Genomic DNA, 25260 nt, shown 5'->3' with positions numbered 1-25260 from the left:
ATGAGTGTTTGAATGGCTTGGTTTTCAAATATTGGTGCAGATGGCAGCACTCTGCCAAATGTTTTCTCCAAAAACTGTGAAATTTGTTTTTTTTTTTTCTTTTCAAGTAAATGAGACATTTCTCTTAATGTTACCTCAAGTAAGAACCTGCTGCATGGATGAATAAAAAGAGCAAGCATGTCAGTGTGCTTTACTGTAATGCACCCCTCTTGGTGGAGGGTGTTATGAATTCCTTCTCATCCTGGGCAGCCTTCAAAGCCCAGCAGTGCAAAGTGGATCACAGCATCAGAAATTTGCTATCACAGAAGGGACTTGGGCTCTTCTTTTTTAAGCCTGGAGTTCATTTTAATCAAAAATACCCTGCGAGAGAAGTTGCTCTGTTTGCATCCAAACAAGAGATGTTTAGTCTGACAGGAAAAGTGTGATAGGATACAGATAGCTGTGAAGCCAAGCTTCACTTTATGAAATGTAAAAGTCACGCTGCTCCTTTTCCATAGAAGATGCATATTAACATACTTAAAGTGTTCTTTCCTTGGATTTTTGACTGTAAAACACTTTTAGTGCTTTTATGTACAGGGATTTTACTGGACATTATTATTCCTCTATCATCATAAATGTCTTTGTCAGATTCATAGGGCTGGAAGTTTTCCAAACCTAATGGTTTTAATTATGTTTTTCTCTAGTGAGGCATGATCAAAACTCCAACTTCTCCTGCAGTTTGGCTGTGGTTAAGTGCTTGTGTGTGGCTGTGAGCTGCAGGTCACTGCAGTGTTTGGTTCCTGTGCTGCCTGGGGCTGTCAGAGGAGGGGAGGTGGTGTTATTTCAGCTGGAGTTCAGCTTCCAGTGGAAGCACAGAAGCTCCTTGGTCAGTGGGAATTGTTCTGGCCTGAGCTTGTGCTGGAGCACACAAATTGGGGAGCTTGGTGGGGGAGGTCATTGCATCTTCTTGTGAAAATCTCTTGCACTTATCACTTACTATCCTAGAATGTAGTCCAGAGCACCCCGAGTCTCTTGTGTTCTGATGCATTTTCCAAGCTGATGGGTACTGCTTGTGTTTAAAAGGTTCCCCCCAGCAGCTGGGGTGAGGCAGGGGGCTGCTGCTGTTTGCAAGCCTGAAATATCACCAGGGCAGGAATGGAGCTCTGGTCTCTGGCACTGCTGCTGATACAGCTGGGAAGCACACTTGGGAGAGCACACAGGTGATGTGGCCACATCTGCCCCACACTTTCCAGAGCAGTAACCTTTCCAAGGATGAGGTCTCATTCCTCTTTCTTGTCTGTCAAGTCCACCTGTCTTAATTCTGCACAGCAGTGTTGCCAGTTCTGAAGTTTACCTTGGGCTCAAAAAAGTGTATGTTGCACTCGAGTCATTAAATTAACTTTTTCACCATATTGTTACTGTAGAGAGATCAATGAACTTCAAATCAAAGCACCTTAGTCCTTCAGTTTCCTCTGTCTCTTCATATACTGCTTTGTATGTGGAATTCAATCTTAGGAGAGATTAAAAGTTGAAACTCAGGTCATTGGTGCAATGCTGGCAGCGCTGGAGTGATCACTGAAATTGTAATGAGTAAAGATGACACCTGTAAATGCCAGTAAATCAATTTACTGAATGTGACAGCAAATAAATAATGCAGATGTCTGCCAGATGGACATGCAGTGAAATTTATAGAACTTGGATGTGAATAGCTAATAATTTCGTTTCAGAATTTTATGAAGAATGTTTATGTTTGTTGGTCATTAACATGTTTTAAAGGTGATTTATTTGGCATAAGAAGCTAAGGTTCTTGGTAGCAAGTAAATGGGAGCAAACAAATAGTCTGTCTGCCTTTGCATACATAATGTATGGTCAATTCCGTGCCCATAAAAAATTCAAGTGAGCTTGAGCTCTCCAAGCAGCAGGGCTTGGGTGGGATGGGGTAGGATGTGCAGGCACAGCACTGATCTGCTTTCTGGACTGTTGATTTATCAGAAAAGGACACCAGTGTGAAGTATCTTTGTTGCTTCCTTCAGTCAGGTGGGACCCATAATTTCTTATTGGGTCATTTGAGGGGTAACTGATCAAGATGTAGGGTAGGTTGTCAGTGAAGCCTAAATCTTGTTGCAGTTTCCATTTAAAACATCTGTCCCAGATGGCTGTTACAGATGGGAGACACAACAGGTTTATTCTCTGTGAGTAACAGCCCGTGGTTTGAATTCATGCAAAGCACTGAAGAACAGCCCTGCTGTTCTTTCCAGAACAAGTGCATTCACATTGGGAGCATTAGGAGCTGATAGCCTCGGAATTCCCAGAAATGTTGAATGTGCATTTAACAGTTACTGTTTCATGAAACAGTTGAGTCTTCAGTTGGTGTCATGGGCTCCTGCACTTGCATAAAGTGCCCCTTGTCTGCTGAAGCTTTTCTCTGCCGAGGCAAACCAGTGATTTCGGTGCATCCAAGGGACAGCACCACCTCCTGGAACCTGTGTGGGGGCAGAGCTGCCCAAGTCAGGGCTGTCAGCTAACACAAGGTATTTGTCTGGCTGCTGAATTATCACTGTGCTACTGCATTATCTCCAGAAATGGATCCCAGGTTGTTCACCCCCTTGGATGAAAATGGAATAACTGTGGCAGGACAGCTCCAGCTGCTGTGTCCCAGGCTATATCTGGTGTCCTTGCGTTGGCTACTTGGGACTTCCTGGAATGTTCCTGGTGGTGACAGGCATTGCAGGCAGGTGCCAAATGAAAATAAACAGTTAAACCCCTCTGATAAGCTTGACACCGTGTCACGTTATTGATTTGACACAGACCTGTGCTAGTATTTCTGTAATCAGCCCTGTTGTGGTCTTGTATGGTGAGGTGAAGGATATGTAACCTTATTTGAATTTCAAAGAGCCTGTTAGGGAGCCATCTGATATTTTAGAATGTCCTTCCATCTGTTGTACAAGAAGCAGTTCAAGCAACACATTTCTCAGAGTGTAGATACCAATAGGGAAAAATGACATTCATCCTATAGACCGTGATGCTGCTGGGCAGAAGATTTAAGTCAGGAAATGAAGGCTTGTGCTGCATGTAAATTCCAGAAAAAAGGTTTGGTGTTTAGTGAAAAAGTGTTCTTGAGCTTCAAGGACAAGCTGCCTTCACTGGTATAAATTGTCATAGATTCATGATCTTCTCTGGTGCTCTGGCAACTAATTCTGTTTGGTCTGGCCCTCAGCTGTTCATGTGTTTATTGTTTCATTCCCTTGGTAAAAGCTATAGTTCTGTCATTTCTGTCCTTGAATGGGATCAGTATTTTGTGTTGTAGCTCCTGGTCTAATTAAGGGCAGCTCTGCCTATTTGTAAAGTAAAATCGTGTTTTACTTTCCTGGAAGAAAAAAAAGAAGTTTGAAATTTCTCAATTGGCTCCTGCATAAAAAATAATATAGCATAAGAGTAGCTGCACTGGGGCTTGTGTTTGTGAAAACGTGGGATTCTCCTGTTTTGGTTTTCTTTCTGTGCCTGTTCTGTCCAAAATCCCTCCTTGGCCAGTCCTGACGTCTCAGAAATCTTCATGGAGTTTCATTTTAGTAGGAGTTGTGCCAGGCTCTGTGTGAGCTTTTCTCACAAAGAATCAGTTTTCGAGGTGGGCAGAGACTGTGTTGCTGCCAATGGGATTCTAAAGGTGGAGAACAGTTTTCCCCAAAGGAACACAAAGATCTGTGACAGTTCTTGGAGCAGTAGCTCAGAAGAGACAGGCAAGCCCTGGAGAATCTAACCACAATGAGATTTGAGACTTACTCCACACACTGCTGGAATTAACTTAGTTTGAATCAGTAGTGACTTCTGACCATTTACCCGATCTGCTTCCAGGGCTTCAGATAGACCTGAACCCTTGGATTTTGGCATGGTTAAATCTTCAGAACAACAACTAAGCTGCTAGGTTCTGTAGCAAGAACATTTTTTAAATTATCTTCTACAGCTTTTTAAAGCTACAGTTTTTGCTGGTCCAATGCATCAAAATTTTTACCTGTTTCTAAGTAAGTTTGTTTTTCCTTGATGATTAGTGATGGCTGCATGTTAAATAAGTTCTTCAATGATTAAATGAAATTAAGTTTTAGAGCTGCTGACCTTTAATAAATTTCAAGGTTCACCAAAGAATTGTATGTTAGGCCCATGGACACACATGTTTTGAAAAGGTCAATTATGACAAGTTTTTTGAATTTGCATAATTATGCTCACCACGACACTTGGAATAAAAATAGCAAATGCTTTGTCCTTTTAAAGTATTTTCCTCTCTTCCTGTCTTTAACTTGCTTTTACTAAGCCTTTCCAACATTATTTGTTGAAGAGCACAGGGAATGTGGGCTGTGTTGGGAGCTGGAGCAGGACTCTGGGAAGGGACAGGATGGAGAGTGAAGAACCTTTTTGCTCTGGCCCTTGTCCAGTGAAGTCAGGAGCTGGGAGAGGCACAGGAAGCCTGAATGAGGCATTTTGGAAGCAGGGTAGCTCTGATGTGAAAGAATTCAGATGAAAGGGGTGAAAAGGAACCAAGTGAGGCATAAGGGGCTGAATATAAACAGGAAGACCAAGATTGGAGGGGAAGATTAGGACAGGGGGCTTACCCTTGATGCTGCTCTATGAATGGGGAGGATCTGTCTCAAGACTTGGATCAGTGTCTTGCTCCTTGTGGGAGTCTGAGAAGTCACCCTCTTGCAGGAAATGTCATCCCCCTGCTGTGATGCTCTGACTGTTCAACCTCCTGATGCTGCAGGAGAAGTTTTCAAAAGTTTCTTTCTAAAAACATCAAAGATATCAGTAATCTGAAGGGGAGCACAATTTTGGAGTGTAAGGTGTGTTTATTAGGAGCCATGGTGGCATTCAGAGGGCAGGATAAATGCCTTCTTTGTGGATCACAGCTGTGCTGAAGAAAGGGGTTGATGAAGATGAAGAAGGGAGGGAGAAGCATTGGGAGAGGAAGGAAGCCTTAGCAGCTGAGGCAGTTGTCCTTTGTCCTGGAGTGCTGCCAGACTTCCGTGCCTTTGGATTCTTTGGATTCTCAGGTTAACTAAACTTTCCATGGAGGGCTGTGCTCAGGGTTGCAAGTTGTTGAGCTGTGCTGGGTAGATGTACCTGTGAAGTGCTTCATAGTAACTTCTAAATTTCCTGAAAATCCTGTCTTGGAAGTCTCAGCTAAGGCATCCAAAAGCAATGGAAGCATTTTACTTACATGTCCTTGTTTCCATTTCCCATTTGCGGCCCAGCAGCAATGCTATTATCTTGTCTCACATGGGTCATTAGGGAAGATAACTTGTTTATCTTCAATCCTGCCTTTAGAATGGGATTTGAATGATGTGTGACAAATAAGGCTGTGGTTTCCCTGTGAAGAACAAACAGAATAATATGCCATTTGAAAAGAAAAGGAATAGCATGTGGAGTGAGCACCAGCCAATCTGTGCCCTTGGTGAGACAAGTTATGAAGGGAAGCATTTTGGTTGCATAATGCTAGACCTTATACACGTGGGAGGGTCAAATTAATGTTGTTCAGGCAGCTTGAATTCTGGCACTTTTTAACTTTGAATGCTGCAGTTTCCAACTTTAGCATTTATCCTGCTGGGCTGTGCATTAGAGGTGTAAAACACGCTTCCTGCCATGTGCTCTGAACAGCGCTGCCGGTGAAAGGCAAGGCTTTTTTCCCCCCTGTTAAATGACTTAATGTTTTGTGTTGCTCTCCCAACAACAGTTACTTTAGACATTTTACATGCATGGTAGTCAGGCTGGTGAGAAATAACATGGGAGCTGGCATTAATATTGCAAAGGAGAGCAGATCTGATGATGTACTGCATTATATATGGGGCTCCAGCACCTGAATGCAGGAGGCCTGGAGGCTCACACAAGAAAGCTTGAGGGGGCTGAATGATCCAGAGTGCTGGAATTGTGATGGTGGTTGTTCAAAGGAGGTTGAAAAGAGGGGGTTTAATATGAAGGTCACCTGCAGGCTAAAATGAAGTATACCCTCGATGCTGCTCTGTGATGAGCAGGGTCAGGTGTGTAGGCAGCCCTTTTCTGAGCTGACCTTCTGACCCTGCAGAGACTCCGGGACTGCTGCTTTCCCCTTAGTGCCCTGCCAGCACTCAGATGAATGGAGGAGCAAGAATGGGCTCTAAAGCTCCCTGGGTTCTGTTGGTTGAAAGGTTTATTCTCTCTCTCTCTGTCTCTGGTGTTTTGGTGGTGTCATGTCAGCAGCAGAGTGGCTGCTGTGGTGCTGTGCACCAGAATTGCTGTGCTGGGATGGGTGGAGTTCCAGAGCCCCCAGGGAGGGTGGGTTCTGCTGGAAATCCACGTTTACGTGTGAAGATGCTCAACACAATCCCTTTAAGCGCTTTGTCTGCCTCGATCACCTTTAAAATTCAGAATAGTTATTACCTGTTGCTTTTCTGTGAATAGGCTCTGTTTGTTTGAAGTTTGGTACACTGAAGGTTGTTGGGACTGGAAAGAGCTCTGGTGGATTTTGTTCCGTGTGCCTGGGAACCCCCCCCCACCCTGCCTGGAGCAGCAGTGGGTGCTGTTTTACAAAAGAGGTGATTTGGTGGTTGTTATGTACTTCCTGTCGAATGGGAGAGTAGCTACTGAGAAAACAATTTAAAGCAGAAATCCAAAGAATGCTGGGCAATTCAGACATAATTTTTCTTCCTCACATTTCATTGCAAGGCAAGAGTAAGTGCTAAGAAAGCAAAGGAGCTGTCAGTGACAGCATGTGCTGCCCACCCTGTGCTGCATGGCAGGAACAAAGAACATTATTCCTGCCTTTTCTAATGATTCACTTTACAGGAGAGGGTAGGCTGCCATGTCATTTTCCTTCCCAAATGCTGTGGGCAAATGGTTTTCAGTTCGTTTCCTATCATTTTTCACATAAAACATGGTTTGCTGTAGGAGTTATTAAAACCTCTTGGGAACAGTGGATCCAGGTCCTCATTTGCAAAACTGAGGCAGAACAGATTCCACCCTTGTCATCCGTGTAAATTCAGGAAGAATTACAGAGGTCAAATGGCTTCAAAGCTGCTTTTCGACAGTGTCTGCTTGTAGTTCCTGATCCTTCTTAAGAAAGGGAGACCTTGGAAATCTCTGCCCTGCTGTGCACTGTGGAAGCAAGAGCAGTCAGATGGTGTGAGATAATGTACATTGGGAGTTTCTAAGGCAGACTGAAGTCGATTTTAGAAGGGAAGGCTGAAAAAAAGGTTAATATAAATCACTTGCCTTTGAATACTTTGTGTAGTCTCCTCCCGGGGCAGGCAGTGGAGCAGTTGTCTTGGGTGAGGAATTCTCTCCGAAGTTCCCTGTTCATCCCTGTGCTGCTGCTGCTGGAGGTTTTACTCACCCTCCAGAAGCAGGGGGCTTGGCTTCCAGGTCCTGTCTGGAAAATGGACAAGCACTTTCCAGAGGCATGGAGTAGGTGGAGGTCAGAGTGGGAGTTCAGGCTTGACAGGAGGAAGGAGAGTTAATTGAGGGAGAGTGGAGAGAGTAGAAATGTATTAATGACTCTTCCTCATGCTCTAGGAAGAAAGAAGCCTCTGCAGGAGCTAAACTGCTCTAAATCTCAAAAGGTGAATATGATCAAAACAATTCTCCTTCCCTGCAGCTGGCTGTGGCATCAGATGGTTTCTGCTCCTCTGATGCCTGCTGTTCCCAGCTGGTTCAGTTCCACCTGCTCTGGGACAGGCACTTTCCACCTCTGCAGTCCCTCAGATCCTGCTGCTGGTTCTCTTTCAAAGCAGTTTGGAGTGTCCCATCCCAGGAGGAGGCAGGGACATGTCATTAAGGAGCTTTGAGGAAGGCAGGGAGGCACTGAGAATGAGCCCGTGTTTGTGTGTCACTGAAGGAAAATCCCAACATCCCTATGGCCAAATCTGTTACAGGGGGGTTGCACAAGGGAGCAGTGGGAAATTGTTTGGGCACTGAGCTCAAATTGGTGTCTGGCTGTTTTGGGGTCAGCTGTGGTCCAGTACCCTTTACCAATAGCTGGGGGCTCAGGGGGGCAGTGGGCTGCCCAGGAGTCAGCAGTGTGCCCAGGCAGCAAAGGCTGACTGCACCCTGAGCACTGTCAGCTGCAATGCTGGGAGGGCAAGGCAGGAATCCTGCCCCTCTGTGAGTCCCTGGGAGGGCAAGGCAGGAATCCTGCCCCTCTGTGAGTCCCTGGGAGGGCAAGGCAGGAATCCTGCCCCTCTGTGAGTCCCTGGGAGGGCAAGGCAGGAATCCTGCCCCTCTGTGAGTCCCTGGGAGGGCAAGGCAGGAATCCTGCCCCTCTGTGAGTCCCTGGGAGGGCAAGGCAGGAATCCTGCCCCTCTGTGAGTCCCTGGGAGGGCAAGGCAGGAATCCTGCCCCTCTGCCCATCCCTGGGAAGGCAAGGCAGGAATCCTGCCCCTCTGCCCATCCCTGGGAGGGCAAGGCAGGAATCCTGCCCCTCTGTGAGTCCCTGGGAGGGCAAGGCAGGAATCCTGCCCCTCTGTGAGTCCCTGGGAGGGCAAGGCAGGAATCCTGCCCCTCTGTGAGTCCCTGGGAGGGCAAGGCAGGAATCCTGCCCCTCTGCCAGCCTGAGTGCTTGGTGCCCCTGTCCCAACACAAGGACCAGGAGCAAATCCAGTAAGACGTGTGAGGTGGTCAGAGCTGGAGCATGGACCAAGCCCTTCTCAGAGGTGCACTGGGACAGGAGAAGAGGCAGCAGGCTCATGTTGGAACATGAGAAATTCTGGCCAGGTAAAACAGGGAAAAATTGCCGTGAATTGATCAAAGTCTGGAACCAGATCCTGGACAAGGGATGGCATCTGTGGTGTTGGTGTTCTGGACTTGCTGGGCAGAGCCCTGAGCACCTTGCTTTGAGCAGGAGATTGGATTAGAGACCTCCAGAGGTTCCTTCCCACCCTGTGTGGTTCAGCAGTGTTGGCATGGAACCAGCTCCTTCAGCTCACAGCTCTAGCTTATCATCAGCCATAAATCACTTAGTTGTTGAACTTTTTTACCAAATTTCCCTTTCCCAGTGCCCCTTCTTGGGAAGGATGCTCTGGGTTTTTTTTTTTTTTTATTACTCCAGACAGGTTTAGTGCTAAAATATTTCTTCAGATATTTTTTTAAGCAAGGTGGCCTCTGGCTGCAGTCAGTGTCCAGTTGGAGGGAACTGGCAGCATTATATAGCAACACTAAAGCAAATCATTCTACCTCATAGCATTATTACCTTGATCTGAAAATTTCCCCGGGCTGCAATTTGTCACTAATATTGCTTTCAGCTAAACTTATCCATACAAAAAGAAAGGAGTTAATAGAGCTGCAGTTCTGTAGTTGCCATCACCATTTTTTTGGGGGTGAGTTATTGCTTAGCACATTTTACTGACCAAGCTTATAGAGTTCTTGGACCTTGAAAAATGATGCAGGGGTTTATCACAGACTCCATAAATTGTTGGACTCTGTAGCAGCAATATGTTAGACTCCTCCACCACAAGAAAGGAAGGTGTCTCTGAAGCACATGAAACACAGGATATCCACACTGCGCTGGTGTGAACACGTGGTTGTGATTGCCAGCAGCAGAACTGATGGAATGATACTGAGCTTCAGTGCTGCTTCTGTGCTTTTGCTTGTTTCATGCCATACTTAACATAATTTGAATGCTGTGACAGTGACAATGACAGTGATATACTATAATGTAATTCCACCTGAGACAATGCAGCTGGAATTAATCAGCTGGAGAGACAAGGCTGAGGTATTTTGTCATCAGTTGGCATTCAGTTTTTTTTTCTTTTCCTGGTGGAAGTGCTAGCAAACCCAGTGGGGGGAGCGAGCTGTCCAGCTCAGGGGATGCTTCGGGTCAGCACAGGGAGGACAGGCAGGCACTGTGGTCCCACAGTGCCACAGCAAAGGTTGGACCAGCATCATTGCTGATGCCTGTAAGCTGAAGATGGAGCTGCCACTGACCGGCTGAAGCTGGTGTGGTGAGAGGAGTGCCTTGTATCCACATCCAAATCCCCTGGTCATGCTGTGCTGCCTCTTGACTTTCTGGCAGAGGAAACTCAAGAATGAGAGTGCCTTATTGCTGAGAGCTTTTGGTGATGGGAGTCAGCAAGGGTCTTGCTGGTGCAGCCTAGTGGATCTTATCTGGGGTGTTGGACCCTGAAGGAGCAAATTCAATATCAGGGGAAAAAAGTTTGGGTGAGGAGCTTTAAAACTCCTGACTCATCTCTTGAATTGTGCCTTGAAGCTAACAGTAGTCACAGAGCTGCTTGAGGAGTCTACCCTGTTGTTGTTTTCATGCCAAAGAGAAGATGAGTTTTCTGACAGAAAAGAAGCTCCCACTCTTCTTTTGTGCCAAAGTGCAGCTATTGATGAAGGCTGATCCTGAAGTGCCCCAGAACTACGATGATCTTGTGATCCCTTACTGGGGCCTTGGGTTGTCCCGCATCCAGCTCTGAATCAAAAATACACTTAACCCATCCAGAAAGACAAGCAGGACAGGACCACTGCACTCTCCAGCCTCACTGCTCATTAAAGAAGCAGACCCCAGTTAAATTCATGTATTGCAATGGCTTTGGCTACAGCTGAGCTGTTGCTGGGAAGCTGAACTGAGCTGTACTGCTTTTCTGGATGTGAGAATGCAGCTTAGATTTTGAGGAGACTGGTGGAGCTGTTTTTATAGCCTTGTAAAATTAAACTTTCTGTGCAATTGGCCCATAATGTTAACTCAGCTCTCCTGGCAGGTATTTTTGTTTTTTTAAATAGCCATGGAAATAGAGTTATAAAATCAGCTGTTACTCATGTTTTGCAAGAGATTTTGGATTTGTGGTTCTTTTTAAAGTTTGTTGCTTAATTTAAAGGAGTGTGAAAGAGACTAGCAAGAGAAATTAATTGACATGAGGAACTATAGCAGACTTTAAATTAGTAGTTTCTCTAGTCAGTAACACATCTTAAAATATGTGAAAATACCTGCACGCACAAACAGTCTATGATGGCTTGTCAGAGAGCTAGGCTGAGAGGAACTGTACTCGTATCAAGTGGCAATCTTAGACTAATCCACATATTGAATACATTTTTAAATTAATTGTCTGTGGCCTGTTAAAAATACTGGGAAATGGGCAAGTCTATGGGGGGGGAGGAAAGGAAAAAAATGAGTATGGATAATGCTTTGTTCTGTGTACAGAAACAGTCTGAATAAAAGCAGAAGAATAATGGTCTTTTTTTGACATCAGCTGCATGGGGGTTTTGGTTGGCAGTACAATAATAACAGCTGTCAGGCAGTACTGTGATACAATTTGATGCTTTTCTTTGAAATCCTCTAGCTGAGATTTCTCTAAAGTAAATTGTGATTTTTGATATCTACTGAATGTGCTTTAACTGAGCTAAAGGTACTTGGTACTGCCTGAAGATTTGGCTTTTCAGGGATGCCAGGTTAGGCACCCAAAGTCCCTGGTTCCTTTAGGGAAGAGAATATGTATCTTTTTCCTTCTTGCATTATTGATCTTGGCTGTTGAAGTGTAAAACTTCAGGCTTCTTTTTCCTGGTTTTTTTCCCACGTTTTAATGCGTTTCCATGGGGAAAATGCCAAGTGGTCCCTTCACTGACCCGTTCCTCTGCAGATGAATGTCATTAATACATCCCAGTTCACTGCCTATCAGTGTGAAAGCTGTAATACGATTTTTATCTGCCAAATGCCTCATTCTGTTTGTTTTAAATATCATTTTCTCTCAGTTGCATTTTAAACAGCAGGTTTTCTGAATCCCTCCACAAATAGCAGTTACGTTTTATAATGATGGTCTTTTGTCATTTTAAGTTTTTAACTAGTGGTTTGGTTTCCTGCTCTCTGAGATAGCTCAATTGGAGTTTGAGCTGTGGTGGCATAAAGCTGGTGTTGGTGGCTGGAAAGGTCACATATTTTGCTTTAGGTGTCAGAGATTTTGCACTTACCCAGGCATCTGGAATTACACTCAGGCACCCAAAACTGCTGTGTTTTGTATTGTATGCACTGTGTCTTCTGCAAAAGATTGAAGTCCTGCTTCTCATCCACTTCTGTCCTCCAAGAGCCTTTCAGATCCACTGCCTCGTGATGGTTGGGCTGCAGGGCTCCTCCTGCTCTGCCTTGGCTTTCAGTGGTATTTCACAGGCAGAGAGAAATTAGAGAGGTCTTTATTTGCCTTGTGCCCAGAGGCTGCTTATTGTTCTGTAGGTTTGTGCTCTTCAGCTGCTTGTATTTCACACTACTCTAGCGTGACTCTCTAGTTTTCAGGCCTGTTTATTTTTGTTTTAGCCTTCAAGGGATATGTGGCAATGCCTTAAACCAGCTTTGCTTCTGGAAAAATCACAGTGTGGAGCTGAAACTTGGAACACTGAGTGTGTCCACCTACAGTGTTGTTTGTTTGTCCCAGCCTGAGATGGTTGTGATACTGAGATTTGCTCTGTTTCTTTGGGTGAAGGGGGGGATCTCAAAACTTTGCTGTGCCAAAGTTAAATTTGGGTTGTGTGTGTCATTTAAAACCAGATTCAAACCTAAAGATCTGCCTGCTAAGAGGCTCTCATTTGTCAGGGGTTGCAGTTTTTTTCAATTAAGGTAGTTCTGTATTGGTGGAGGAGAAGATATGTTGAATTCTTTTTGTTTCATCTGATGCTTGGTTAGGTTTCTAAAGCCTTAATCCCACTTATGGTTTACTTCTGGTACCATCAATGGTACAACTTGCATGAATGTTTACCCCTTTTCTTTGCATTTTTTTTGGAATGGACTTCTCCACTTGGCTTCTCTCCCGTGCTTGTGAGATACTCAGAACTAGAATTCAGGTTACCCAAATGCACACTGAATAAAGCCATTCCCTATTAAACAATTATTGCATAGTCGAGGTAGTTTCCCCAAATAAGCTTTCCTGCTAAGCCAAGCCTGTCTCAAGCCTGGAGTAATTCTTCAGAGATGTTGGCATTTGGGTGAGGTTTGCAGGGCTCAGGAGTCCAATGCAAGGTTTCTGTCTACAGACATATATGAACAGTGATGAATTAGCAGTGTTTTGTCTCTGAGCCAAGAAACAGAATTTATTGCTGAAAGACCATTTTTTTTTGTCTGTTAACAATAAAATGATTTTCTGAACATTTAGGCAGAGCAATTTTTGATTAAAAATAGTTTTGCCAGTGCTGTGGATGTTGAATTATGAGCTGTGGGCATCGGAGATTAAATACTTGTTGCGGGGAGCTTTCTGGAACTGAGCCTGTGAAAAGGGTGCATTATGCTGCAAATTTATTAAATATTGATTTCCATAACAGTCTACAGGCACTAATGATTTTTCTAATACGGTGGTAAATAATATGAAAGAGATTAATATCTCGACAGAAAAAGTAATTGCAAATATGTTTAAACAATACAGGAATTACACTTGGGGATGCTCAGGAAGATTCAACCTTGGCCTCTTGTTGAGTGTCACAGGATGGGCAGGGTTGGAAAGGACCACTGGAGGCACCTAATCCGACCTCCCTGCTCATGGAGGGAGCACCTTACTCAGCACTGTGTGCAGATGGCTTTTGCATATTTTCAGGGAAGTGTCCAAAACCACCTTGGTCATCTTGTCACCTGCTGCTGCTGAAGCTCCCACTGTTTCCTGGGGTCTGTCATCTGCTCTGGGGGCTGGATGTTTGGCTTTGGAGGTCACAGCCACGCGCTGGAGGAAGCAAGGCATGCTCTTCACAGAGTTAGCATCCTTCTGCATCACACTGGGGTTTCCTGGCAGCCTGCTCTGAGCCAGCTCAGCTAGGCACAGCTCACCCTCTGTAGCAAAGCTGTTGCTTGCACCAGGGGTGGTTTCTTTACAACGGCTCAAAGAAGTTGTTCCTGCAAAGCTTTTGCTCTCAGCATTCATTATGGAATTGCCTCTCCACAGAGATTAGCAATTTGAATTTGCCGTTACTTTTTCAGTCAGTGTAAATATTTTAGAGCAATAACTTCCTCCAGAAGAATGAAGGAAATGGATTTGGTTGTCTTAATTTTGTGTAAAGGGAAACACAATTTTCAGGCATTATCCTTAAGCATCACTTAGATACCCACGTGAGGCATGTTTTTGACTCACTGCTTCACTTTTTCATGAAACAAAATTGATGCTCTTCTACAGGCTTCAGTCTTTAAATTTCGTTAGGAGGTGTGACATCGGGTCCTCAGTTCACTGCAAATGGGCTGGCAGCTTTACTTACAGCTTGGGAATTTGTTTCACGTTTTGAGAGGTTTGTGTAGCATCAGAGGTGGAAGTGCTCGTGGCACGTGTGTGAACTCTTGTTGGTAGCAAATGAACAAGAAGTGGTGCTGTGTTCGGGGGGGATGCAGAGGCACAATTCGGGCTTTGGTTTCTGCCATTCCAGCTCTGGGATGTGTGACCTGAGAAAAGGTGCATTGTGGCCTCAAGGTCACAAAAATTAGAGTTTGTTCAAGAACACAAAATGCTCGTGAGAAGCTCATGCAAAGGATGAGGCTGGGGGAAGGAAGCTGGCTGACAGAAATGTTCATTCCTAAATGTAGGCATGCCTGAGTGAAAACCTGTCACCCCTGGGGCATGTGGACCCTGTCTTTGTGACCAAATTCATGGCACATGGACATACAATCCATTGTCCCTTCCCAACCTTGAACATTTATTTGTTTTTATGATTTTTGCTGAGGTATCTCAAGGATGTTTGCGGTACATTATTTTTTTATTGCGTTCTGCTTTATTCTCCATGCTGCAATAACATCAAAGCCTTGCAAGGCCTGTAAAAAAAAAGGATGGCAGAGGATATTGGCATTCAGGAGCAGTGCCTGAAGTCCCTCAGGGTGGAAACTCAAATGTTGGCTATTGCAGGCCTGCCTGCAGCTGCCACGGTGTATTCCAGCTCTGCTGGAAACCGTTCTCCAAGGACTGCTGGAGTCATCCCATTACTGATTTATGGCTGAAGCAATCCAGCACACAGTGGCTGGCCTGCTGTTTCTGAGGGTGTTAATACCTTAGTGGAAGGTGAGTTTGCTGCAAGTGGGTGAGTCAGATGAATGCTTTCACACAAGCTGCTCGAGTTTTGTATAACTCATGAAGCAGTTAAAAAAAAACCAAAACAACAAAAGGCAACAACAGCACCCAAATACAAAAGATCCCAAAGGGTTTGAGATTAGGAGACTGCTCAGGAAGGAAGCTTTGATTGTTGTTGAGGTCATTTAACTGCAGCAGATCCTGTAGAGGTTTGGTGAAGTTTCAGAACCCTGTCCTTTCAGTTGTGCTGTGAAAGCAAGTGGCATATGGTGCTTCTAACATTGTGGCGAGAATAAAGATGATGACTGTGTTTTTATTAAGATCACTCTTTTTTTGAAGGCTCAGAATGAAAAACTCCCCATCCCAACCTTCAGCCCTCTTTAGCTGTAATAAGACGTATTCCTACTGCAATCACACGCAGCTCATGACCACATCACAGAGCTACTTTCAAGTCAAGTAACTTTGCTGTTGCCTGAATATTTAATCAACTTTTTGGCTGGGTTTTCTTGCAAGCCTCAGATTCCATAATGTAAGCCATTTGTGCTGTAGGTGTACCTATCTGAAAAAAAAAAAAGGAGAAAAGAAAAAAGGAGACAGAAAGCCATTCTTCCACCTTTTATATCCCAGCTGAGCTTGAAACCAGCAGAATCATTAAGCGTAATGCCAAGTGTCTGGTGTGTGAGCAAATGTATAATAATTGTATTTTGGATCCAGCAGTGTTTTAGGGCAAACTGTGTACAATTTCCAGCAGTTACTCTTGCAAAGTGGTTTCCTTTCTTTGCTTCCTTTATCTTCAAGTAATATCTGCATAATAAAATGGCAAACTCAACTCATGCTTTGCACTTACTTAAATTATGTTATGTACTGAGTAACTAAAGCAAACAAAGCTAGCAGAAGATAGTTGTCTGTATAAAATGTAATCCCTAAAATGGATTTAGCTGGTACTGGTCTGGTCCTTACCATTCTCCTCAAGGCCCTGCACCCTCTGTGGTCGTCTTAAGAAGTTGCCTTTTGTGTCAGATTGGTGTTAAAATTGTTCATTTCAAAGGTATGGTCAAGACCAAAATTGTTAAAGCTGATGAGCTCTGATTTATAGCAGATTTGTTCACCTTATCATTCTTTACAAGAGCTTTTTTTTTTACTGATATGTAAATATTTGGTCTTGGAATGTCTCCTTCACCATGTATGTGTGTGCATACATGTGTATCATGCATGTATTTCTGAAAAAATTATAATTTGTGCACCTATAATGCAGCATCTCTCCTTTGAGTGCTCTCGGGCAAAGGAAGGGATTCCTCATGCAGCAGATCATACAGTTTATGAAATACATAACATTTTAGAGGGATTTCTTCCATGCTGTTTCAGAGTGAAGGGATGGACAGGGAGAAATACATTTGGAGAAACAGCTTATTTTGGGGGTCAAGAAGCATAGAAGATTTGAAGCTGGTCATTCACCAAGCATGTCTGTCAGAACTGTGTCTCTTTGTTCCCTCAAAACAATAGGAAACTCACATTTATGTGGAAAAGCTTGGATGAAGTTGGTACATTTGGGGCGAGGGATAAATCAGTGCTACTGGGAGCATCACATTTCCCCATCTGTTTTCAAAATGTTCTTGTAAAGCCGCCCATTGTTGTCCCATGTACCGCTCACACTCTTTTTTATACCTTTTTCAGGCTAAGCACACATTTCATGCAGTTCTCAAGTGACCTGATTTCCTTTCTTTTGTCTCTTCTCCTGTAGCTGTTCCAGCTCCTGGAGTCTGAGACCACGCAGCTGGAAGCCTTTCTGGAATGGAAGCAACTGGAACCAGTTTACTGGCAGTGGATGGTAACAAATCAAACTGATTTTGAGGGCTGCATCTTGCTTGACTTTAACGTAGCTGGCTACTCCCAAAGGTCCTTTAAGTCCCACAAAATTGAATGTTGCAAACCATCTGTTCAACAGCACTTGAGAAAAAGGGAAGAAAAGTCTTGGTAAAGTAAGGAATGTTTTCATAGTTCTGTGATAGATGAGTAATGTGATGATTGACTCTCATAATTAACAGGCAAATATCATGTCTGTGGGTTAAGAAAAGTTGTATAGATTTATAGTTATATTTTACCCCCTTGCATTGTTATCAAGGGACTGCCTGGGTTTGGGACATTTGGGAGGGTCAGCTTGTCACTATGGAAGCACCTGAGCTCCAGTCAGGATTTGAGGGAGTAAACTCCACAGTTCTCTTTCATTCCTGTTTTCTTCAGTAGGGCTCACCCAGCTAAGTTGAGGAATTGCAGGGCAGAATGGCAGAATTTCATATAGTTAAAACAAATGAAAAGGTCTGCTCTTCATGTTTTTAAATAGTTTTTAAACATAGCAGTTGCACATTTTTGTAAAATTAAATGGCTTTTCAGAAGAGGGCCTCTAAGCTTTATTGGAGTCTTGAGAACAACTAAATTTGCAGGCAGCTGATATTGAAAACAGCTTCATTTTTCCCCAGCCAAATAGTGTGTTGACATTGCTGATTTCCCCTTGAACTGTGTTGAATGATCATAAGAAAATCAATAACCCTTTCTCTGTGCATCTTAGGATTTCTCAAGTGAGTGCAAACGATGCCATCCATCTCACTTCTCTCTACGACTTTTGCCCATTCAGTGTTGCTGAAATAATTCTTTAGCACACCACATTAGCTCTATGAGCTTACAGAATTTTGAGAATCAGTTGAGCTGACTGCTAATTGCCCATGTGCTTTTTTCTACACTGAAAGCAAGGCAAAGGGCAGTGTGAAATTGCCACACCTGTCTTGAAGAGTGCTTCCAATTTCCATTAGTTCTCTAATGGTTTTTGCTTTACATGTTTACCATCTTAGGGTTTTTTGGAAAGCATCAACATTAGCACAGGCCTGGCTCCCAGGAGATAAAATATAACTGCAATTATTTCTGTGTATCCACCAAAACATTTGCCTTTGACATGTTGAAGAGTGTTAGCCTGCTTTCTGCATTTAAGTTCTAAAGAAATACTTGAAAACTGACCAGCAACATCTTTTTAAGCTACTCAGTGTGCTGGATGGTGACTTTGCCTTTTCCTTTTGTTTCTGTGATGATGGTGGTTGTTCCTGGGTGTAGTGGGATGTATGGGGATGAGATGTGCTTAGAAAAGACCTTAGTTTTCACCTGCTACCAAACTTGTGTTTTGCTTTGCTGATCTGATGGGCGGATCAGCCCATCTTCTTGCACAGCTGCTGCCAGCTCTGCCTGCTGGTGGTGGGCAGCAGGACATTACTGCAGGGGCTGGAGTGACTGCAGTAATCACAGGACATCCTCAGCTAGAAGGGATCCACAAGGACCATTGAGTCCAACTCCTGGCCCTGCACAAGACAGCCCAAAAATCCCCACCACGTGCCTGGGAGCATTGTCTGAATGTTAATGTCCCTTTACAGTTCTGTCGTTTAATCAATTTCAAAATAAGGCGTAAACAGAAGAACCCCAAACCCCAAAAAGCCAAAGCCCTTTGCTTTATCTCCTTGCAGTTTGTTGTCCTGTCCATGTCCCTGCCATGTCTGTGTTGTCATGAGCTGGGCCATGGGGCAGCAGGAGCTGCTCCCTCAGTGCTGCTTTGTGCCAATTCCCAGCACCAGTGCTTGCCTAGAAAGGAGCTTTTGCAGGGTGTCCTGTGCCATTCTTAGCTGTCTTATGAAGCTTTTTCTTGCATGAGTCTAAGAATCTCTTGCTCTGAATTAAGCCAGTTTTTAACCTACCTTCTGAGAAAAAAAAGAAAGATGAGAAAAAAAATAAAATTTCTCATCCTCTTTATAGCAATCTTTTATATAAGTGAAGGCTGTTTGCATGTCACTGCCTTCCCAGTCCCTGTTTCTAGGCTAAGCTAAAATTTTGATGTCTTTATGTGTCCTTGTAGGCCATACATTTGAGCTTTTGATGTTTGTTGCTGCTCTCATCTGGGACTTTCCCTCCTCTGTTTGTCTGTGTTTAACTTCAAGTGCCTCACCTGTGTGTCAGCATTACAGTCAGCACTCTTCTGTCACTGGGACTTATGGTTATACTTTGTGACACGGTGCTTGACTTCAGCAGTGTGACACTGGTGACTTCTGGCTCTCTGACATCTCCTCCAGCAGTGCTGCTGCTGTGCCAGTAATTATGCACTTGGCTTTTCCTTGCTCGTGTACAGACCACGCTGCTCAACTGCTGCATTTCCTGCCAGTGCTTCTAAATTACTTCTTCAATTGCTAAAGATAATTTTGGATGCAAATGATGTCCTTAAAAGAGATTATGACCTCTCCTATTGAATGTCTTCTTGATAACAGTACGGAAATAAATATTTAATATTCTGTGAGTGAGGCCTATGTCCTTTAGTTATGCTGTGCTATTCAGGCTTGAAAAATGTGTGTTTCTGCACAGTCTGCACCAGAGTGGATAGATGGGCTCTGAATGTTTTGTTTAAATGCTTTTGGGTATTTTTTTTTGTGCTTTTTTTTTCCCTTGAGTATTTGAAATAGCAGTTGCCACCTTGGAAGGCAATTGCACAGTTAATTATCAAACCAGCTAGATGGTCATGGTCAAGCAGAGCTGTCAGCTCCTGACCAGTCTGGAGCGGGGATCCCTGGGTGTTTCTCACCTTGTGGAGTTTTCCATGGGCACAAGTGACCCTGTGGGTGTTAGAGCAGGCGGGGGCTCTCCTGAACAGTTTGAGCATGTACCTCCCTAGTCATCACTTTGGTGCCAAAAGCCCTACAAGTGCATCCAAGCTCAGAATTTGAGAGGAAGGGCATATCTAGAGCTGCTGCAGTGCTGATCACCTCCATCTCAGGAGTGTTACTTTGTGCTTTAGTGCAGTGGAGAGTAGCTGACTGTGCAGTGCTTTCTAAAATAAGCTAGGTTAGCAACATAAGTTTTCTGTTAACTTGGAAATATGTTATAGTGAACTGAGGGGGTTCTCTCTTAAAATAACTCTGAAATTGTATATTGAGATGGCAGCAGTGAATTCCTAGCTATGAATTACCACGAGGATGGGGGGAAACCATTTTAGCTCCTGCTGGAAAGTAACTTTGATTGGTTTTTGTTTAGGAAACTGTGTTGGATGATATGGCTGAAGAGGGAAATATGTGTGAGTCCCAGGATGCTCGTGTGGAGAAAAGAAGGCTGCCAGAGGTGACCTCCTGCTGCCCCTGGGCTGACAAGCTGGCTGGGCAGATGGACAGATTGTCCAGAGAGCTGGTGGCTCTCCAGGAGCAGCTGCAGCAGCTCGTCACTCAGCGAAGGGCTGCGTGGCGGGAGAAGGTAAGGCCTTGGGTCACCACTGGAGGTGTTTAGGATCCTGCGTTTTTCAGCTCTCTGTCCATGGCAGGGCCCTGTGGCTGCTCTGTGCCACCCCTGCTGCAGTCACGGGGCCAGGGCTGCAGCTCCCTGGGGGTTTGTGCCCACAGCGTGCCCAGTGCTCTTTCAAACACAAAGCGGGCATCTGTCCCAGAGAGGACAAACAAAACAAGTGTTCTCCTGGAAGGGCAGGCTTCAGAGCATAGGCACTGCAGAGGAGAGGAGAAAAGAGAAAGAGGAGGAATCATGGCAGCCCCCAGAGGGGATGGATGCAGCAGACTGAAGGCAGTGGTAATGGTCACAGTGAGAAAATGAAGTATTAACAGGGAAAGAGGCCAGAGCTTGTCATCTTTCTTTGAATTAGGAGTCTTTGAAATATCTGATGGGGAAGGAAGAAGAGGAATTTGAAACCTGTGAAGTGAGGGAAGAGACTGAGCACAAGATTTGATGGCAGAACAGACTGACTGTGGGAGGCTGGCTGTGGAGGAAAGCAGGTGATATGAAGGAAGTGTGCCTGGTATTTGCTGTACCAGGATAGGGAGACACTGGGAAGCACCCAGAGCGGGTGGTGGGGCATAAATAAAGGAGGTTTAGGTAATGTAGATGTGGAAGGTGAATCTGAGTATCAACATCCTGGCACAAGGAGAACAATGAAGATGCAGGCATAAAAAACGAGTGGTTCTTTCCAGGCAGCAAGTGGAGAGAAGGCTACCAGAGAATCTACAATACCTGTGGATGGAGAAAAAGTGAAAGAAACAGTTGGGATGACAGAGCAGTAATAAAATTGCTGTATCACCACTTTGTGTCTGTCGCAACTCAGAGGAGGGTTTTTTTTTAGCCCAGAGTATTTGATTTTTTTTCTTTTCAGGACAGAGAGGAGTGTGTGGTTTTAGATTGGGGTGTTGGTAGACAGGATTGCAGATCAGCTGACAAGATGGAAAATGGCAGGTTGTCAGATCAAAAAGTATCTGCCCAAGAGTTCAAAAGGTGTCTGGCGTGGAAAAAGTGTGTGGAGAGCTGATTGCTCTCTTCCACCGTAAGCATAAGGAGCTAATTAGGATAGGGAAGGCACAAGGAGCTGCTGCTTCACACAGGGTACAAAACTTCTTCCCACGGGGCACTGTGGGTATAAGCAGCGTACACGGATTTGAAATCTGCTGTACACATTCTTGGGAGTTGAAATCCATCAAAGACTATAAAATATGCAGATACAAATTGCAACCTTATGAGTTAGTGGGAGAACAAATCATTGCAGGCTGGAGGAATATTCAGAGGAAGCATATCCATGTATTTACATTTGTCTTAGAGTCTTCTCTGGGCACTTGCTGTCACTCACTGTCACTGACGGGGTGCTGGACTAGGCAGATCTCTAGAATCATCAGATTTGGTTGTTCCTGGGCAAAATGGACATGACTGTTGCAGGACCACTCAGACCTCGAATTCTAAAAATAAAATTTCCAGTGCATGATTTTTAAAGCAAGATATGCTCTGGCTTCTCTTATATGTAACAATATATATGCTGTTAAATATGATGTTAGGTGTTATATAATATCACACTGATTTCTTTCTTTTTTTTAATACTTAAATTCAGGGTTTAAGTCCGGAAAGATTTAACTGATCATTTCTTCTTTGAAATAGATGCACTGATTGGGTTTGAATAATGGTTGGTCGTGTTCCATTGTTTCTGAGATTCTCTGGACATCATATGAGTTTGTGACTGTGATAAATGGAGAGCATCTTAAGTGTGTTGTTAAAAGGCTGGTTTACCACAAATGCCTTCTCTTCTACATATGCCCTGAAACAGAATTGTTTTGTAATGCTGCATGACAGCATTTTTTGGAATGCTTGGGGTCAGATGACTCTCCATCAATCCTCTTTATATCAAGCCTTGCTTTGCATAGTGCTGCTGCTTTTGTGATGCTTTCTTCCTGTGGTCTGTCCTTTTTTCCCACAGCCAGGATGCTTGCTGAATGCAGGCTCCTCTATCAAGAGTGTGTTTCTGACCCCTTCTTTTCCCTGGAGAAATAAGCTTATCAAATCTTTCCTTCTATATTATTTTTTTAATCAAACAAAGAGAAGGCACAGCGGTAGCTGAAGCCATTATCACTAACTTTGTATCTTGCAGTTCTGAGACATCTGGAAATTATCTTGGCTCCTACAGGCATGCCCAGCTGAGGGCCAGCACAGTTTATTACAGCTCTTATGTCCACTACCTTGTACTCGACAAAGAACCTGATAATCCACAGAGTGTTTGTTGTTGCCAGTAGGCCTGATGTCTGTGCCAGGCGAGCGGGTAGGAACTGTTCTGAGCAGCAGAATTGAGTGCTGAAACGTGATGGGCTGGGGGAGAGGCAGCACAGCTCCTGCAGGGAGGAAGGATGGCTGGAATCTGCTGGAGCTCTCTGCAGGGACCGCCGAGCGTGTGGGCAGGGCCGGCCGCGCTGACGCCGCTTAATCGCATTTGCAAACGGCATTTGAGGAAGGCCCTGAAAAGATGTTCAGCAAAAATAAACTGCCCACGTGGCTGTGTTCCCTCTCCCCCTTGAGCAAACAGCGGCAGGAAGCCGGGAGGAGGCGGCTGGGATGGGTTGGTGGAGGTGGTCACTGGTGGAGCCAAAAGCCAGGCCAAGCAGAACCAGTGCAGGGCAGCATGGCGAGGTGCCCGCGTGGAGAGAGGACACTGAATCCCTAGAAGCAACAGCAAAGGATTACTGAGGGTCCTTGTGCCGAGTAGTGAAGTGGCAAAACATCAGAAAACTGCGTGGAGATAAATCCAGGCTAGCACATCTGAAGGGAGCATCGTAATTTTACAGGTTTCTTTGGATTGTCACGGCATGGGAGCGAGCTCTGTGGAAATGTCAGCGGTCAGAAACACTAAACTGCATCCTAAAACTGTTAGGGAAGCAGAAAAAAAGCAAAATTTAAACCATTCCCATCTGCTTCTGGAATGTGATGTGTGGTGCTAGTCCCATTCATAAATGAAAATAAAAGATGTTTGAGCTGGAAAAGAAAAAGGAGGGGATGCAGTGATGACCCAAGTTGTGAAAGGGCTTCTCAGAGGAAACTTACTGGGCTCCTTGCATAAGAAGAGGAGAGAATGGAGAGGGGTGTCACAGTGGAGCAGAAGGAAGCACTTTTTGTGTTCTTCTGATGCTTCCTTGGTTTTCATGATGGGTGAACCTAGAGGAAATTGCTCCACCTGCTCTAAGACTGTGGATTGGGCTTGAAAACCTGTTGAAGTGCCTTTCATTTAGGAAAGCCTGCAGTTGATTAATGTATTTATTTTGGACTGTGCAGAGGTATTTCAGATGGGTTAAAGTCATTGCTGTGCCTGTTTGCACCACTGGATGTAATTTCTTATGATTCAGGATGTGGTTTCAGGGGGAATGAATCTATTTGTTGCAAGTTTGATCATTTGCACACTGGGATTCTGGTAGTTAAAACTATCAATCTTAAGTCTCTTAAAATTAAGAAAATTATTTAGCTTCTTTTATTTTGTTTCATTTTTCATTTCCTTGTTTTCTTTTGTTTGGTTTGTTTCTGCCTACCCCCAGCTGTTTCTTTGGTTATGTGCTTGGAATGACCCTGAAAGGATTTAACCTAGAAGACATTTGAATGCTGCCATGGGATTTGGGTGATTTGTGAAACCCTGATTAACAGGACATTTTAACTGATACCCATCTCCAGGCAGCAGTGTTCAGTGTCTTGGAGGAGAAAAGGCATATGACAGAGGTGTGATCTGAACATGGGGCTTTCTTTCTGTTAGCTTTGCTCTTTTCTGTGCAATAGTGGGCAAATAATCATTTCTTTGGTGACATTTTGGGGATCTGGAAATGATCAAAAAGGGGAGGGAAATGGTTAAAAGCTTTAAGAACATTTCTCCTTTCAGAAGCAAACTTAACTGTAAAAGATGAAATCTAATCCCAGAAGAGAACTTGTTTGTTTGCTTTTTCCTTTCTAAATATTCTGTTACCTGCTCCTCTATTAGAGGGGAGGATTGGATTTCAGTCTGTGTTAAAACATTTGGCATCCACAAGCTGAAATGCAGAGTGTTTGACTCCAAGTGGTAATCACTTCAGTTTTCATCACATAAATGCTTGCACCATTCCCAGCTTTTGCTGAGACTTGGGATGTTGTGTCCTGGGACCCTCAGTGTTCTCTTGCATTGAAAAGCAAGGCAGACTCCTTTGAGATGGTGATATCACTGGGATGGAGCTTGCTCATGCATACAGCTCTGAGGCACAGACCAGGAAGGCTTGGAGCCATTAATCTGAGCTAGAACAGGCTCTTTCCACGCCAGAATTCCACCCAGAAATTCCACCCAGAAATTCTGGTGGCTGTGCTTGCTTGGCTGGTGGTATGTCTGAGTACCCAGGTGAGACTGCAGTCCCTGACCTGGACCAGACTTCCATAATCACAGTGGAAGGGCACTGGAATTTTGTCTTTGTTTCTGTATTTTTCTCCTGATCCATCTCCTCCCCTCCATTCAGTAATCTCCAGCCTTCCCAAACCCTTGCAGCTGTCTCCTGGATAGGGATGGGACAGGGCTGCCCCAGGCTGGAAGGGATGCCCTTTGAATTCACAGTGGGTTGGGGAGGGGCTGGACAGGACTGGGATGTTTTGTTTTCTCTTCCTGGGGACAGGGTGGGATGCAGGGTGGCAGGAATGGCCTGGGCACCCAGTCAGGGGAAGGTGGTGGGGACTGAAACACAGAGGCACTTTCACTCCATCCCAAGAGTTCTGTGGTTCATGTAAACCTTTTGCCATTGCCAGCTCATCACAGCACACTGCCAGAGACCTCGTAGAGTCTACAAAGAGAGATCTTTCTTCTAAGGCTCTTACATTTATAAAAGACTAAATGGTTTTTGATTAATTTTGATTTAAGGCTTCAATATTTGTAATAGGGAAGCAGCTCCAGAAGCTGATGCTGGAACATGGTCCCACTTCTGTTTGTGGTTGGGTTTTTTTTTGTTTCTCTTACCAAGATTGAGTT

At 44.4% G+C, this 25260-nt stretch overlaps 1 protein-coding gene across 3 annotated transcripts in view; it reads left to right on the top strand.

Moving 5' to 3' along the window:
- TEDC1 (tubulin epsilon and delta complex 1) overlaps positions 1 to 25260 on the top strand; it is a 67958-nt gene that overhangs the window by 27077 nt on the left and 15621 nt on the right. For all 3 annotated transcript variants that reach the window (XM_038144373.1, XM_038144372.1, XM_038144371.1), the window contains 2 exons: positions 16702 to 16788; positions 20019 to 20231. In XM_038144373.1, the coding sequence (XP_038000301.1) occupies positions 16702 to 16788; positions 20019 to 20231 (300 nt within the window). The remainder of the gene's footprint in view (positions 1 to 16701; positions 16789 to 20018; positions 20232 to 25260) is intronic.

Source organism: Motacilla alba, chromosome 8 (assembly GCF_015832195.1).
Source record: "Motacilla alba alba isolate MOTALB_02 chromosome 8, Motacilla_alba_V1.0_pri, whole genome shotgun sequence".
Classification (NCBI taxonomy): Eukaryota; Metazoa; Chordata; class Aves; order Passeriformes; family Motacillidae; genus Motacilla; species Motacilla alba.
The sequence above is the reverse complement of the archived record's forward strand: the minus strand, read 5'-3'. Positions and strand labels throughout refer to the sequence as shown.